Source organism: Dermacentor albipictus, chromosome 1 (genome assembly GCF_038994185.2).
Source record: "Dermacentor albipictus isolate Rhodes 1998 colony chromosome 1, USDA_Dalb.pri_finalv2, whole genome shotgun sequence".
NCBI classification, from domain to species: Eukaryota; Metazoa; Arthropoda; class Arachnida; order Ixodida; family Ixodidae; genus Dermacentor; species Dermacentor albipictus.
This window is the reverse complement of record NC_091821.1, coordinates 243599036-243615670: the sequence shown is the minus strand read 5'-3', so window position 1 is coordinate 243615670 and position 16635 is coordinate 243599036. Positions and strand designations below refer to the sequence as shown.

At 42.9% G+C, this 16635-nt stretch overlaps 1 protein-coding gene across 4 annotated transcripts in view; it reads right to left on the bottom strand.

The window, feature by feature from the left end:
* Positions 1-3817: 3817 nt before the first annotated feature.
* Gprk2 (G protein-coupled receptor kinase 2) overlaps positions 3818-16635 on the bottom strand; it is a 28577-nt gene continuing 15759 nt past the window's right edge. For 2 of the 4 annotated variants that reach the window (XM_065439640.1, XM_065439641.1), the window contains exons 4-9: positions 13235-13312; positions 13074-13189; positions 6692-6989; positions 5935-6612; positions 5733-5870; positions 3818-5677 (exon numbers count right to left, since the gene is read on the bottom strand). In XM_065439640.1, the coding sequence (XP_065295712.1) occupies positions 5531-5677; positions 5733-5870; positions 5935-6612; positions 6692-6989; positions 13074-13189; positions 13235-13312 (1455 nt within the window). In that variant the 3' untranslated portion in view covers positions 3818-5530. The remainder of the gene's footprint in view (positions 5678-5732; positions 5871-5934; positions 6613-6691; positions 6990-13073; positions 13190-13234; positions 13313-16635) is intronic. The other 2 variants (XM_065439642.1, XM_065439643.1) reach the window with 1 other exon arrangement.

Below are 16635 nucleotides of genomic sequence, written 5' to 3'. Positions count from 1 at the left end.
TTAGCACTGCCTACTGGACAGAGAACCAATACGCAGACACATATGGTTGAGGTGCATATTTCACACGCTGTTGATAAAAGCCTCTGCAGAAGGGGTCACTGAAGTCTGCAGGATTTTTCCGGGATAAAAAAAGCATGCAAAGCAATTTAAAGCAAGATGAACATACAGCAAGATACCCATTCTCTATAGGCATATGCTGTCCATACCTCTAGAAATAATTGCTAATTGGCTACCTCATTCTCTTTAAAAAATATGATAAACTTTGTCCTGTGTATATATTTATATATTGTTTATGCATGGTGTTGAAAATGAAAATTTAAAAAGAAATGTTTAAATCAGAAAATAAGGATGAGGTAGCCACCATTAGTGTTTCCATGTTACTATACGGTGTTTCTAATGAGCGTGTACTCTAATTTTCAGGATTTGCATAAATAAATCAAAAGTATGAATCAAAAGCTGTGCACGTTGCACCGACAATGATGCAGTAAGCTTTTAGCCACAATAAAATTTGAAGTAAAAAGTTACAGGCAACTGTTCAAATGATCAGAGTAATAGAGCTCCCTAAAGCCCCCTCTGTAAAACTTTGGAGGGGGCACGGGCGCTACGTACTGGATCATTCTATAAAGAACCGCTCTATGGGAAGGTCCCAATTGAATTTGTTTACAGTAGCATGTGTGGCATCTCTTTCTATGCAAAAGCATCAAATCACCCATTGAGTGAAAAAGGCTATTTGTCTGGGCAAGTGAAAGAATTATGCAGATCCCATGCACTGTGGGAATAACGCGAAGCCACAAAGCTTTCCGTGCCGTTTGCTTTGATTGATCATAATTAGCAGTGATATTGACTGCGAATGTTTAATTTCTTCAACGTTTACTCTCACATGCGAGTTGATGTTAAACATTACCTTGCGTGCACCACAGCTGCTTGTCTGCATAGTACACAGAACACACAGCGGTAGGTTTGCATGAGGAGTTGTCCGCCATACTTTACAACATTAACCTCCGAGAGAGTTGAGCATATGCAATTGTCTCAAATGGCACATTCCATTGTGGCAGAATTATGGGGCTGTGCGTGCCAAAACCACAACCGGATTACGAGGCACGCCGTAGTGTTGAACTTCGAATTAATTTTGTTATCGTGGTGTTCGTTAACGTGTCCCTAAATCCAAGTGCACAGGCATTTTTTATTTCAGCCCCATCAAAATGCGGCTGCTGCGGTCTGGATCAAATTCATGACCTTGAGCAATGCCACAGCCGCAAAGCTAATGCGGCAGACACAGAAGTCTTAATTTAACGTGTGACCGCTTCTGTAGTGCCACCCTACGGTGCGCCTGCATGAAGTTGTCTGCTTGACAAATTTGCATGGCATTTATTTTTCAGGAATATCAGAAACATATCGTACCGTTGTACCTTTAACTTTAATTTATTCTGTTTGCCTGCAACCGCTGTCGCATCTATAGAAGTAGCGTTTCCTTCCGTTCTCACGTCAACTCTTTTGTATAGCAACTGTGAGTGAACACTTCACGGCTGCATCGGTTCTACTAATTCTCGGCCTCACTCCCCCCTCATCCCTACCAACTTCCTATCTAGATTCCCTCTGGAATTGTATGTTAGTAGAAAGGTAAGCTCTGAAATTTCTGCAATGATATTGCATGGGGGTCAAGGTTAATTACAGCTGGCGATGTCGTGGGAGCTCCAGAGGGCATTGTGCACATATGACACAGCCGCAAAAGTCAAAACGAATTTCTCGCGTCACCTTTCTTCTCTGCTGCGTTCCTGTCATGTATACACGCGCTTTGAACAACCCCTCGACATGGTATGCCATACAGCAGCAGCAGTAGGAAATTCGAAGAGGCAAACAAAGCATTCCCTTTAAAACTGCACCTAAATTCCCATTGGCTGCGCTGCCATGTCACATGCCCACCTCAATGGAGCAGAGCGAGCGAAAGGGAACAGCTGCTGTAACTATGGCATGCCAGGTGCTGCGCGAGGGTAAAGGCCATTGCTGTGACCAACTTTGGCCGTGACGCCACGTCACCCTCGCTCTCGGGAGCCAGTGTATCTGCGCGTTTCTTGTCCAAGCTCTCGCCTGCATTCTACTAGTGCCTCGGCAAGACCAAATCAAAATGCAGCAAGTGAGCACCTCCTAGATGCTAAGCATCTCAATGCACTTGCTTGTCCGCGAGTTTATAAATTGAAGGATCGCTCAGCAGTGTTCAACATTAATGCTTTCACATGCACAACTCAAAAGAAGTGCTTAGGCGCCCTCAGATTTTTAAAAATTCTCTTTTATGCTGGCATGTGCTGCTTCTGCTCTCGATTGATGTCTTACATATGAGTACGATCTGACAGACTCAAGAACGTTCAAAAATGCCATATGGCAGGGTCACAAATCAAGGAAGCAGGAGACTAACTGTTGCTCACAGTGGCTCACAACAATAGGGTTTTTGATTTTAATTAGTTAAAGGAGACTCAAACCACCGGGCTTACAAAACCGCAAATCACAAAAGAATGCAAGCTGGGTGTACCATTTTGCACATGCAAAATCTGAAACTGCCCAATTTGGAGCCACATGGCCTTTTCTTGCTCTTTTTTACCGTTCGAGAGCTGCGACCTCCCAGAGCTGCAGGAGGCCTTATTACTGTGCCAAGATAAGAGCGTGCAGTGCCTGTTATTCCGTTTTGATGAGGACCCACCTTTACATAAAGCTCTGGATATGCTCATGGCTGCCGGGAGCATAATTATAGCAAAATGGCTCCCGACGAGACTCTCTCCTAAGAGCAGTCGCGAAACTGCAAACTTGCAAATAAATGTGGACATACTCTAAGTGAAAATGTTTTAGTGAATTTACCTGTGGCCTAGTAGTGAAACCATTTGGGTTGGAGAAACTAGTAGGTAAAAATTGGTCTACAAATTCATTAAAATGGCTTGTTTACACCCACAAGGCTTCTACCACACCAAGCCACCTAGCACGAGCTTTGGTTTATACTGATTGGTATACATGTAGGCACGGCCACTAGTATAGACTAAAATTGTGAACAGCTAACCAGACGAACTAGGGCTCTGATGACAGTCGTGCCAGTGCCATTAGCAGGGTAAACTTCCTAACAATTTTCCCAGGCAAATTGAAGGATTTACTAATCCAAGCAGCATTTTTAAGGTTGCTTCTTGTCCTCGTATTCTAATGTGAAACAAAGCTGTTCTTCATTAACAGCACTAAACAAAGAAAATTGGGTAGGCATGTGGAGGAGATGCCCAGGAAGTTAACACTCGTAAAGACAACTAGGGGAAAATATAGTGAATGAATGACACAAACTCTTCCCATACCAAAGAACACACATGTAGCAAGGTGTCACGGTGTGCTGCATTTCTGTTCCTTGCTTAAGGTGCAAGGGGGCACAATTACATATTCCAAGATAAATTTTAAATATTTCCTTCAGTGTGCCATTCCTAATGTGCTGCCTTACTGCTTCCTACTTTCAGAATATGTCTATCTTTACCTGTACATTAATGTTCACGAGATCAAAGACGGCAAAATAAACGCTGCTTGATGGGCTGCTGTAGTGTTTACTCACCTGTGGTTGCCTCACTGTACCCGAGATGAACATATTGCTTGGCAAATTAAAAAATGTAGGAACGTTTTTCTCTCACCAGTATAGCTTTCAATTATACGAACAAAATAATGCACGCTTCCTACACCATATATATCAGGGCAAGCACCTTGCTCAAGATGCAAGCGGTCTCCCTTGCATCACATGCGACTTGGCATGCAATTAAATCCTGGACTACATTTGGTGTGAAGCACAGTTTGTGATGGATACTAATAGGGAAAGGCATTCTTTTATTGACGAACAAGTGGATGCAGATTACCAAAGCATACTTCAATTGGAGGACCAACAGGGTGCAACATCCATACTGCTGCTACAGCCGTACTGAAAGTAACTGAAATGATTGCAAGGCGTGTTGCCACAGGTGAAGCAGAAAAGGCCACCCTTATCCTGAGCAGGTGCCACACTCAGCATTCAATGGGCTTTACCTACCAGGGCTGAACATAAATTACATACACTGTCAAACTATACTGAACAACAACTAGCACAGACAAGTACAAATCAGTTAACCCATTTGTGTGTGCGTATGTGTGTGCATGCGGGTACCAAGCGTTCAACCTGGCATCCTTGAGAGGAAGTCATTTCCAGAAAACACAGCCAAGGCCCAGTTCACCTACAGCCAAACACACCATGGCAAGTACTAATGACATTTCTGTTGCACAAGTAGACTTCACAATGCTGTGCTGCAACAGACCTCGCTTCAGTAAGAAATTCGCTCACTTCTGTGCTGTGTGAAACAAACAGGGAGTGTGCAACTGTGCACACTCACTGCCTTACAGCCAAAGAGCACAGCCTAAAAATTCCACTTCCACAGTGCACTTAAAATGTCCTTCATCGTACAGCAGGTCAGTGTGTCATTGCACACAAAAGTGCAACCAATGCTAAAAAAAGGAAAGAAATGGTGAATAAAGCTACAGATTATGTGAAATTATAGATATGACCCTGAGTAAAACCTTAGAACACGTCCTTGCAAACTAACACTCAAAGAACACTGTCTTTTCCTGCAAAGAAAGGAACAAAGCACCTATCTGATAAAAGAAAGATAAAGTCAAAATGTACAAGGACACTTTAAATATCTTTAGCATACTCATTACACATAAAAAGGTACTGGGGAAGAGGTGGCCATGCAGCCCATCTTACGTGTGTGGAAAACACCACTGTCAACAACAAGGCCAATGTTTGCTAATGCTAAACTCATTTCTCAATTTTTCTTCATACAATGGTAATTCAGAGAAATGAAAATGGCTTGATTTAAAACTACAGAATGAAAACTAAGTTGCTGCACCACTTTGATATGTGTGCTTGAGACCATGTCACTAGTGGTAGCAGCAACTAGGTGAGCTCTTTGCACATCAAAGCCATAGCAATACAACCCTGCTGCCTTTGTTAGCACTGGTAAAGACAATTACAGCATAACTTACTTCCACTTTAGTGCAGAAGCATCACATTCAACAGTTTATCTAATATTCTGCACTTAGGCCACTCGCTAAACAGCAGCAAGGTGAGCCTCACCATGACCAAGAGATGACAATTTATTTGAGGGAGTCACAAAACAGCTAGTTTACCATGGTTGACATATTTACAAAAATGTAAATGGCACAATCACAACTCCACTTAAACACACAGAAGGTAGGGGTTGCGGGCATTTGCCACAGGTTAACTCGCAAACGTTCCTGCAATTACAAACAAAACCAAACTGCCATTTCAGGACAACACACACAAGGTTTGGATGCAAATGGTGCCACATTACTCCACAACAGGAGCGTCAAATAAATTAAGAGTAGTCCGCCAAAACTAGGAATGTCATGACTAGCGTTGCACAAACAATTCACCAAACAAGGGTCCCTGAAAGGTTTGGGCTCAGAGTGCCATTGGGTGCAACAATTATGCCTGGAATACAGGGTCTGCATAGTCTGGGAGTGCTCAGCTGGGCCGGGATCGTGGCTTCCTGCGGAAGGGGAAGCAGCCCCGGCGGTCCTCTGCCGGGGGAAGCTCCCAACAGAGGTCAGGGGGCCGCGTCTGGCTCGGTCCAAACACATTGAGCTCCTTGAAACACTCCGTCTCGATCATCTGCATGCGCACACCGACAGTAAGCAGCTAATACGTTGCTGGATGCAACACTCACCTCAGTTTGCCACGGTATGGACACTGAGCCCATGTTGAACTGGCTATAGAAGGAGTCATCGCTGGCATCCAGGTTGACTCCCTTGACAGTGGAGAACTGCTCGATGTCCAGCACATCTTTTGCGTAGACGGCATGTGGCTGCAAGGCAAGTGTTTGAGTGTAAGTGGTAACCTATGCTCTCACTGCACCACACATAACTCACATCGGGCACGAAAGGTGGCTCAAGCATGCCCGCCTCCAGTCTCTTCCAGTTAAGGCTCTTGAAGAAAGGGTGCCGTTTTACCTGGAGGGCACCTGCACGGCCTTCCTGGCAGCCAAGCCGGGTTGGGGGGCTTTTTGCCAGTAGTTGCTGGCAGCAGTCCTTGGCCTCCTCACTGAACTTCGCTGAGTACTTCTCCCGCTCCTCCTTTACTCTGCGCTCAACTTCCTCACGTTTCACTTTCTCCTTGCGTGCGCGGAAGGGGGCTTGGCCCTCAAGCATCTCGTAGAGGAGACAGCCCAAACTGAACCAGTCTGGGCTGTAGGTGTACCGCTCATTGTCGATCACTTCAGGTGCCATGTAGCCCACGGTTCCCACACGACCCCGGACACCCTCCTGCTCATCGGGTATCTCCACTGCAAGGCCAAGGTCTGAGATCCGTACATGGCCATGGTCATCCAGCAGGATGTTTTCTGGCTTGAGGTCACGGTACACTATTCCCTTGGCATGCAGGTGCTCCAGACCTTGCGTCACTTCTGCCGCATAGAAGCGTGCCCGCTGTGGCTCGAACCCAGGCTCCCCACCCATAGAATACATGTGGAACTTGAGATCCCCGCCATTCATGATGGTCAGCACCAGGCACAGTGCATCCTTGGTCTCGTACGCGTAGGCCAGGCTCACCTGCATTTTAAACACAACTTGTATCTTATCAATGCACATGTTGCCTGTGTCCATTTGGCTATCTGTGCCCATCACTTACCACGAAGCGAGAGTTGACCTTTTGTAGGATCTGTTTCTCAATCAGCACCATCGTCTCACCACGCCGCTTTTTGATGCGCTTCTTCTCCAACTTTTTGCAAGCATACATTTTGCCTGTAGCACGCACTTGGCAAGCACACACCTCACCAAAGCCACCTTTGCCTAAGACCCTGTACATGCGGAATGTCTTGGCAGTCACAGGCTGGCTCTCCAGCCACTTCCATTGGAGGTACCGGTCAAAGTACATGCTGCCTTCAAACTCCTTGAAGGGCCCTCCCATAAGGAACTCCTTGACAGCCCTGTGCAGAATTCAGTTTGCAAGGTTAAACAAGAAAGGAAGATGGAATTAAAAAAGATGTACAAGTAAGGGTTGGTGTGCAACATGTATGCTGTAAGCCAGCCCTTGTTTACATTGCAGTCATCCATTACTACTACACATTTCTGGCTAGCAACAGTACAATGATATGCGTGCTAATGGATGCAAATAATGAGTTGTCTCCAGCAATAACTGTGGCACATGGAACTGCTAAGTAGCATATCATTATGACTGTGTGCTTCCATGTAATGAAAATGATAAGCTATCAAAACAGCTAATGAGCTGTATTACTTGATATGGAATTACGTCTATTTTAGGAACACTAAATATAGCTGCTGTATAATGCAGAACAGAGCTTCAAGGGCGCTTGTTGATCACACTGCTGAATTTTTGCAACATGCTTCTACTTCATTAACTGTGGCGCTCACTAGTGGTATAAAGAAGAAAGGGCCATAAAGGCAGAGAACATATCCAGACACTTATAATGAACCTGGGTATTATGCACTGCTACTCCCCCATCCACTCCAAAGAACAAAAGAAACAGCTTACATTTACTAAAGTAACACTATAAACAGTGCAGACATCAATGATTGTCAAGACAAGTGAAGCTTTGTTTCTCGCGTTTTGGCTAAAGCAGCTTCACATGATGCATCACTTTTTACACATTAATGGCCCACTTCATTGTCTGCATTCTGAAAGTATTCGGGAGCTATCTCCATCTTTCTTTTGTCGTGTATACTAGCGCAGGGCCATGCTCCAATGCCCGCACAGCCGTGGGTAGTGTTGTGGGCATATCCTTTTTGCCTCGAAGTGAGCACAGGTGTCTGTTCCAGTGTGATGGATGGCGGCATGGACTCTCCTCTTCACAACATCTTCTCACTTGATCCTCTCCTCTGCATTCCCTTTCATGACAATCCATCCATGACCACAGCATCAATGCTGTTCAGACTCCACTGAGAAGACTTCACTTTAATAATGTGACGATTGATATGTGTGTCTGGTTGTACACACCTGACTCAAAGAAAAGGACACTAAAAGTGAATATTAAGTCAAAGTAAAGTGATCGATTAATGCTCAAAAACATCCAACAGCAACATTATCGAGAACAGAGCTTTAGTAAGCCAGAAATTGAGGTAAATGTACGACATGGTTTGAAACTCTACTGGCACATTCTAGTACTGGCCCAATGACGTTATAACACCTTGTTATATTTGTGTCGCTAGTACTCGACCACTTAAAAAGATAAAATGATTTACTTGCATGAAAATATTGAAGAAAATGCCACCTATCTATTTCTATTCGATTCTTAGAAAAAAGAACTCGCAGAAGTTGCCCTCGACAAAGATAGGGGGCGGCTGAAAGGTTTCCTTTCTCTTGACCCGCTGCCACCCGTGCTATCATGTTTTGGTAGTTTTGATATAGCGTAGTTGCTGGACTGATCTTGCTGGCTCTCGAAGCTCATATTAACTGCAAGCAGCAGAAAATGCAGTGTCCAAGTGATGTCTTGCTCTGTTTCTAGATGCACATTCGTGTTTTACGCAAAAACCATTGCGCCGGCTCTTATTGACAACTGTAAAGGGCACTGCTGACACATGCAGTTACACTGCCTTGCTCCTCGCGGGTAACTAGAATTGCCCTAGAGGAATGAATAGAGATTTTCTCTGGAACCAAGTATTTTCTTGCACGAAATAATATTTAATAATAATGATAATAATAAATAAATATTTGCCTGTAGTGTCCTTTTAAAGGGGCTATAAAACACTTTTCTAACTAATCATAGTATAGCCTCACTATTGGAAGGACGTTGCCTCACGAATGTCGTGGCGTAAATTTTTTTTTTAATCCTTCTCGAACTACAAGTGGAGTTATCGCACCAATACTCTACTTTCTTTTCGTCTCCGTTAGCGTGCTGGAAGCTACACAGTGGAGAAGTCAGGAGGGCAAAGCCTCGCTGAAAAGCTGAGTGTTGCGTTGGCAAAAGGGCTTGTTGTGACACCCCACGGTGACTGCAGTAGACTATGCTATGCAGCATGCTGCTGCTATCTCGGAAGCCACGGGCAGCAGACGCAGCTATGTGCAATTGTTGTGTGTAGACCGGCAGCGCAAAGATGAAATTATTTTTGCCTTTTTCAGATCACACACATATATACGTTTTCATTTATTTAGCTCAACATTAGCAATGATGCATTACTGAGAATGCTCTCGCAATCATGAAATCAGGCAATGGTGTTGGTAGGACCAGCTGTTTGAGATGACGCTGCATGACGACATTGCAGAAGTGAGAGCAAGCAATTTTTCGTTGTTTTTGGCACGAGATTGTAAATTGCACTGCATGCAGTGCAATTTACAATCAATGCAATCAATGCAACATTATTTGCGATGCATGTTGTGCAATGAGGTTTGGCTGACATGTTCACAGCAGCGTCTACGACAGATCAGCAACGTTTTCTTACTATGTTCAAAAAGTGTTTCAGGGCCCCTTTAAGAGGAAGCTTTAGCTTGGGGGCTCCAATGTAAACACAGTACACTTACGTACATTGGGCTATGGTTAATCTATTTTTTCGGTTAATTCGATTCCACCCAAAGGCCCTGGCCAGAGCCCATGCATTTCTATGAGCCCGAACTTTTGTTATTTCGATCCTAAAATTGACCTTTGCTGGATAATTTGAACTTGACCAGACAGTACACACTTGCCCGACAGGCATAGTGACATGAAAAGTGAACCCTTTAGCGGCACCATGTGTCTTGGTGCAGTGAATGTATTGAGCACACGTCATCTCTCGTAAGAAACGCCTATTTTTGGCTGGCCCTACGAAGATTTTCAAGCAAGAATTGTAGCTCACAATGTCTGATTATAATACTTACCCAATTCTAACACCCACTTTCTTTTTTTGAGGAAAAGTGAGCCGAAAATTGCCTGTGAGGTGCAATCAGACACAGTACCAAAACCGCCTTCACGGCGCTTGTATGCTTTAACGCTTAACACAAATGTACTGCAGTGAAACGGACTTTAGGAAACCGGCAGCCATTGTGCAACACGCATTAGATTCTTGCCCATTTTTCTTGCTAAAACTCAGGTGCGCATTAGGTTTCTACTTTGTGTAAGAGCTTTCATATCATTCCTACATTAATTTTCTACTTTGGACACATCGAAAGTGAGTGCGCATTTGATTAGGAGGAGGGTTAAAATTGGGAAAATACCATGAAATGAATCAGCGATCATCTGCCAGATAATTCTAGCAATTTTTGTCAGTCCCGTCAGGGTTGAATTAACAGAAGTCTACTGTATATGGGATCAGAGAAATTGTTTCCTTGACAACTACTGCACCAAATTTTATGAGGTTTGCTCAAGTTAAAAGAAAAAGTTAAAATCGAGTGGCTGTAGGAAGCAGGCTCTTTTATTTAGGCCATCAAATTTTAAAATAAAAATTGTTGAAAATTGCAATATTTCAAAAAAATGAAACCGTTAAGTTTACAACCCTAACTCAGCAACAACATATCATAAATCTATAAACTGCATATAATAGTACATCTATCAGCAGACAAAGTTGATGTATTACAGACCCCTCTGAATTATACCACTAATTGGTAAATGGGACTTTTACCAAACCTTTTTTTTTTAATCTAACAAGTTGACGCAAGCTGTAAATTCATATATCAAATTTGCCCACTTTAGGTTCTTTAACAGATGCAGTTTACAAAACTGCTATATCTGTTTTTGGTGCTGTTAAAGGTTTTTAAACTTTAGGTTCCTATATTTCTTTTTTAACTTTGATTTTCTAGGAATTAATAAAGAAATTTCAGGCCCTAAATCAAAATGTTGCTTCCTACAGTCACTAGAATTTACCTTTCTCTCTGAAATGCAACAAATTTAATTCCAATCGGTCCAGCAGTTGTCTCATTAAAGCGTTTCTTCCTTTTACATGTATTTGAATAGGTGGCATTGGAATTCATCCCAAGCTCATGCTTCTTAAAAAGCCCCTCACCAAGTCTGGCCATTTTGAGCTGACAAGCGCAGTGCATACAATGTGCACTAATGATTGGCTCTGCTAAGTATTGCACAGCTATGCGCTGCACAATGAGCTTAAATTTCAAACCGAACCCCATTAGCCCTTCTCCTTGCGGGCGTCGTGCTCCCAGCAAGAGAATCGACGTGTATCTCACAAGTACGCTTACGTACATCGCAGGGCTGTGACGTCGTCCATAGTGGCATGCAACTTTTGAGAATTATTCAAGGCAACAGCCATTACTTCTTTGATCTGTTGCTTCAATAGACAAATTAAAGTTTAGATAAATAATAAAACCTACAAACTGAATGTCAACGTGTCTTTGTTTTACTTCATACCGTAGCAAGAGAGGTGTACTTCCGTTTCATCTGCTTGTTCTCATGTCGTACAGTCGCGTGCGCAGAGAGCGAAACTATGTAATTTTCTACCGTATTCCAGCATGCGATCATGCTCTGAGAGCCGCTTGCGTCTGCCTCAGTGTTCTTGTAGCACTGACTTATACCGATAGTCAGATGTTCTTGTGCACAGTATGCAAAATTGTCCGCTGCGCAAAACGAGACAAATGCAACAGTATGCGTCATGCCATCTTTCGGCTCCCGTATGGGAGAATGCAGGAAAGGAATTTTGTTAACGGAGCCTAGACGGGGCTTCGCAAGCAAAATGTTGATGGTGTTGGTGGCGACGCTCACCTCCCGAAATCATAGGTTTACGGCACTGAAATATTTCTATCTCGGCTATTAAGGAAAAAATTTGAAAAATTCTTGTGCTAGAGCACTCCCAGAGGGCACGTAACAACTTCCGGCGCGCACTAACCAAGATTTGCTATGTGGCCTGGCGAGGAGCCCTTTAAGGAGGAAAGGTGCCAGGAGCACCTTTCCAATATGCAAGCAATATGCAATATGCAATAGACACAATATGCAAGCTGCATAGTCGCAATGTATTCACAGTGCTTAAGTAAGTCTCTGGTTCCAAACCATCAATGATATCACTGACAGATGCTTTCGCATCACCCAAGCTTAGAAATTGCACAGTTCTGGAATATCAGTGGCACCTGCAGAAATAAAATCATCCTAGCAAACAACATGGCACTGTGCCATAATGTGGTGTGCAGACAACCATTACTGTAGTGCAATAGTAGTACAGTAGTGTACTGTAGTACAGTAGTGCAGACACTACTGCACCAGAGTTTCTAACTGGTAAGCAACATTTTTCTTCTATACCTTAGATGTTCTATCATTGTTCTGCCTTGTCTGTGCAAGCTTGCGTGTCCTAGTTTTATTCTGTACTCCTTTTGTGCTCTTGGTTTTTCACGGCCTCCCACATGCTTTAATGTGTATGTAGCAAGCCACTCATCATGACTTCGTCCCAGATCAGCTGAGTCACTACATGAAAACCAGGTTTTCACACTAGGCCATTGAAAAATTAACTGATCCCTTGCAAGCTGTGAATGTTAGTAGTACTCGAGGTATGGTGCTGTGACCCTAATGTAATGTAAAACCCCCCTATTCCTCCAGTTCACAGCCACATTCTCCCAGTCATAACATCATTAAAACTTGGTCTCCGTGATTATCACGGCATTTTACCACTTACTACGCAATATTCCTGCAGTTCTGTGAAGTGCTTATTGCAGTGGTTGTAATTGTAGTACTCTTGTTCATAACAGGAGTTGAATTGTGGTGCCATTATAAGCAGGTTCAAGTAAATTTATGAAAGCGAGAAACACTAAAGAAAACCCATACATATTTAAACACCCAGTCCTGGTGTGCATCAGTAGGCTTATTATTACAGAGATATATAGACCTTATCTAGTACTTTAGCCCAATGCAAAAATAAAACTGAAGATGGGTGGATATTACCCAGGCAACCTTCCCCAGCATTCCCAAATATCAAGAAGAGTGCAACAATAACACAAGAAGGATACAAATATGTAATAAAAAGATGACATGCTTCCATAAATCCTCGTTCCATCCTGTTTGTGTTGTTATTAACTAATGCACTAAAGTTTTACAATGCTAAACCAACCTGTCCAACTGACTTGTAATGAACCGTATCTGCCTTACCTTGCACATTCAGCGAACAAATCTTTGGACGCTTCTGCCAGGCCTTGCTTGCACTTCTCCACCAGATCTTCATTGACCACGTCCACAAATTCACTTGACTGCAGGAGAAGTAATAACTTGAGTGACAATTATTAATAAATGTTTTTTATTTGGGGACTTACCTGTTCACTGAGAAACTTGTTGAATACATCTTGAGCTGCCAAAGCACGGTCTTCATCCAACTGCAATTCATAAGCTTCCTAAAAAGAAAACAATAACGTTAAAAAAATCACGATCCTATCTTTCTACTTTTCTAAAGAGAATTTGTAACTTTAGGGGCTTATTGATCACTGTCAGAGTTACTTTTCACTTGTGTGTGACAGTGCCCGGCACTATGCCTGATCGGAGGAACAAGTATTCCAAATGATGGCTTAAGCTCGTTTCACATGGTGCGATTTTTCTTGCAATTTCGCACTTGCATGTGGCAGGTGTGGCAAATGTGCTGTCAGCCCCTTCAGGCGTGCAATCTTTTTGATGCTCGGAGGTGTTGAACTTCCTTGCGAAATGGCACATGCAGCATGGATGGGGAACTAATAACAACACGAATCATTAGAAACATCACTGTGAGCCGCCTGCTTATTTATTCTTTTGATAAGGAAGTGAGTTCAAACACACAAAATAGAAAAATTGCAGCCACTGCGTTCAGGGCATGCAGAATGACAATTCAAAATCTGCCCACGTGGAAATTGCAGTGCAAGGTCACTCCATGTGAAACAGACCTTAACCAATCAGCATCCACTGAAAACGGTATCCCAAAAAGTGCTTGGTCCAGAGTACATACCAAGGTGTCAATATACCTTGGCACAGGGCCGATGATAATGACTAGAGCTCATCATCATCATCATCATCAGCCTGGTTACGCCCACTGCAGGGCAAAGGCCTCTCCCATACTTCTCCAACAACCCCGGTCATGTACTAATTGTGGCCATGCCGTCCCTGCAAACTTCGTAATCTCATCCGCCCACCTAACTTTCTGCCGCCCCCTGCTAAGCTTCCCTTCCCTTGGGATCCAGTCCGTAACCCTTAATGACCATCGGTTATCCTCCCTCCTCATTACATGTCCTGCCCATGCCCATTTCTTTTTCTTGATTTCAACTAAGATGTCATTAACTCGCGTTTGTTCCCTCACCCAATCTGCTCTTTTCTTATCCCTTAACGTTACACCTATCATTCTTCTTTCCATAGCTCGTTGCGTCGTCCTCAACTTGAGTAGAACCCTTTTCGTAAGCCGCCAGGTTTCTGCCCCGTAGGCGAGTACTGGTAAGACGCAGCTATTATACACTTTCCTCTTGAGGGATAATGGCAACCTACTGTTCATGATCTGAGAATGCCTGCCAAACGCACCCCAGCCCATTCTTATTCTTCTGATTATTTCTGTCTCATGATCCGGATCTGCCATCACTACCTGCCCTAAGTAGATGTATTCCTTTACTACTTCCAGTGCCTCGCTGCCTATTGTAAATTGCTGTTCTCTTCCGAGACTGTTAAACATTACTTTAGTTTTCTGCAGATTAATTTTTAAACCCACTCTTCTGCTTTGCCTCTCCAGGTCAGTGAGCATGCACTGCAATTGGTCCCCTGAGTTACAAAGCAAGGCAATATCATCAGCAAATCGCAAGTTACTAAGGTATTCTCCATCAACTTTTATCCCCAATTCTTCCCAATCCAGGTCTCTGAATACCTCCTGTAAACACGCTGTGAATAGCATTGGAGAGATCGTATCTCCCTGTCTGACGCCTTTCTTTATTGGGATTTTGTTACTTTCTTTATGGAGGACTACGGTGGCTGTGGAGCCGCTGTAGATATCTTTCAGTATTTTTACATACGGCTCGTCTACACCCTGATTCCGTAATGCCTCCATGACTGCTGACTAGAGCTCATGCATTGAAAAAGTAGTTCATTTGCACGTAAACAGATTTTTGAAATAGTTCTATGATGATGATGATAATGATAATAATAATAATTTTCAAAAAAGAGAGGAAGGGAAAAAGACAGTAGCAGTCTATATGTTTGCGACTATTCCACACACGACTAGCAAACTGCACTTTATACTACTATAACTCAACTACTACTAATACTCCTGCAAATTTTTTATGTGCAGGTTATACTCATAATTGTAATTTACAGACGTGCTTTGAATGAGCTACATATCTTTGTGAGCACAGAACCATGGCAAGCACTGCAGAGAGGAAGAGTTGAAGATGCATCACTAAGCAGCCAAGTAAGCCACAGTTCCTCAATTACAAAGATGAACTGGTAACAGAAGCCACTTCAAATGATGCTAATCCAGGCTAACTGAACAATACAAACTCAAACACGAAACTCTGAAATAAAGACCGCTTCAAAATATCCATCAAACTGTACTTTATCACTTAAAATAACTCAACATGGTCTGCACTTGCTCTCAAAAGTGGAAATTAACGCTTTTTGTAAATGTTGGGCCACCTTTCACACACTAGGTGCTTGCACGGAGCTGCTTTACTGTGGGCTTGCCAGGACCACATTCTTATTTCACCATCAAGAACTGTTGGCCTGAATGGACTGTGTTCCTATATTTCTTTCCAACACATTCTTTCTTGTTACTATGGTGATGGTAATCTCAAAATGTAGTTTATGTGCTGCGCTTACACCTTGTACAGCAGACACTCACTGCAGTGCACTCCTTGTACATATACCATAGTACAGAGAGATTAGCACTGCTTCACTAGCGTCCTTGAGGAATAAATAAGAGTACAGCACAATAGCAAGCTACAGTGCGAAAGGTGTATGAAAGCACCAGGCATGTTTACTTCTCCCTCCAGAAACAGACTTTGCTGCATCTGAGGTGCAGAAGTTAATCTGAGGTAGAAGTGCACTAATAAGGGGTGGGACTGCCCAAGGTAATTTTGTAGCAATTTTTGGAGCAAGCAAAATTGCATTTGAGAGCACTTTGGAGCAGACAAAATTGCATTTTGGAGCAGCATGGAGCAGATAAATTTTAATTTTGAAGCAGTATGGAACAGGCCAATGTGAATTTTGGTGGAGTAATGGAATATGGAATATGGCAGTGCACTTCGGAACCACTACTCAACAGAATCAACCGACATGAGCTCTGTACTGCAACTGTTTTATAAGCAACGTCTTAAGCTGAAGTTTGAAGCAGACTATGTTTGTGACTCTGAAACCGTCAATTGCTTGCAAATTTTAGTACTATAACCTGCAGGTTTTTAATTGGTGATAGCAACCACAAAAAATTCAGAGCCATTCCACACTGTGAAGGTGGATAAGCAGTGGAGCTGTATATATATGGTGATAAATATGTTCATAATAAATATGTTGATTGAAAATAAAAGACGCATACCTTAATGAATTTTGTTTTTCTCACGATTTTTTGTTTTGTTTTATGAAACTGCATACTCAATGCTTTCTTTATTTTTGACCTTCTTTCATTTGCTTTTTCGATTTATTATTTGCTCACCAAGGTGAATATTGCTTTATGTTCGCTACGTTATATGGCCGGTGGCTCTGTGGGGACAGTGGAAAG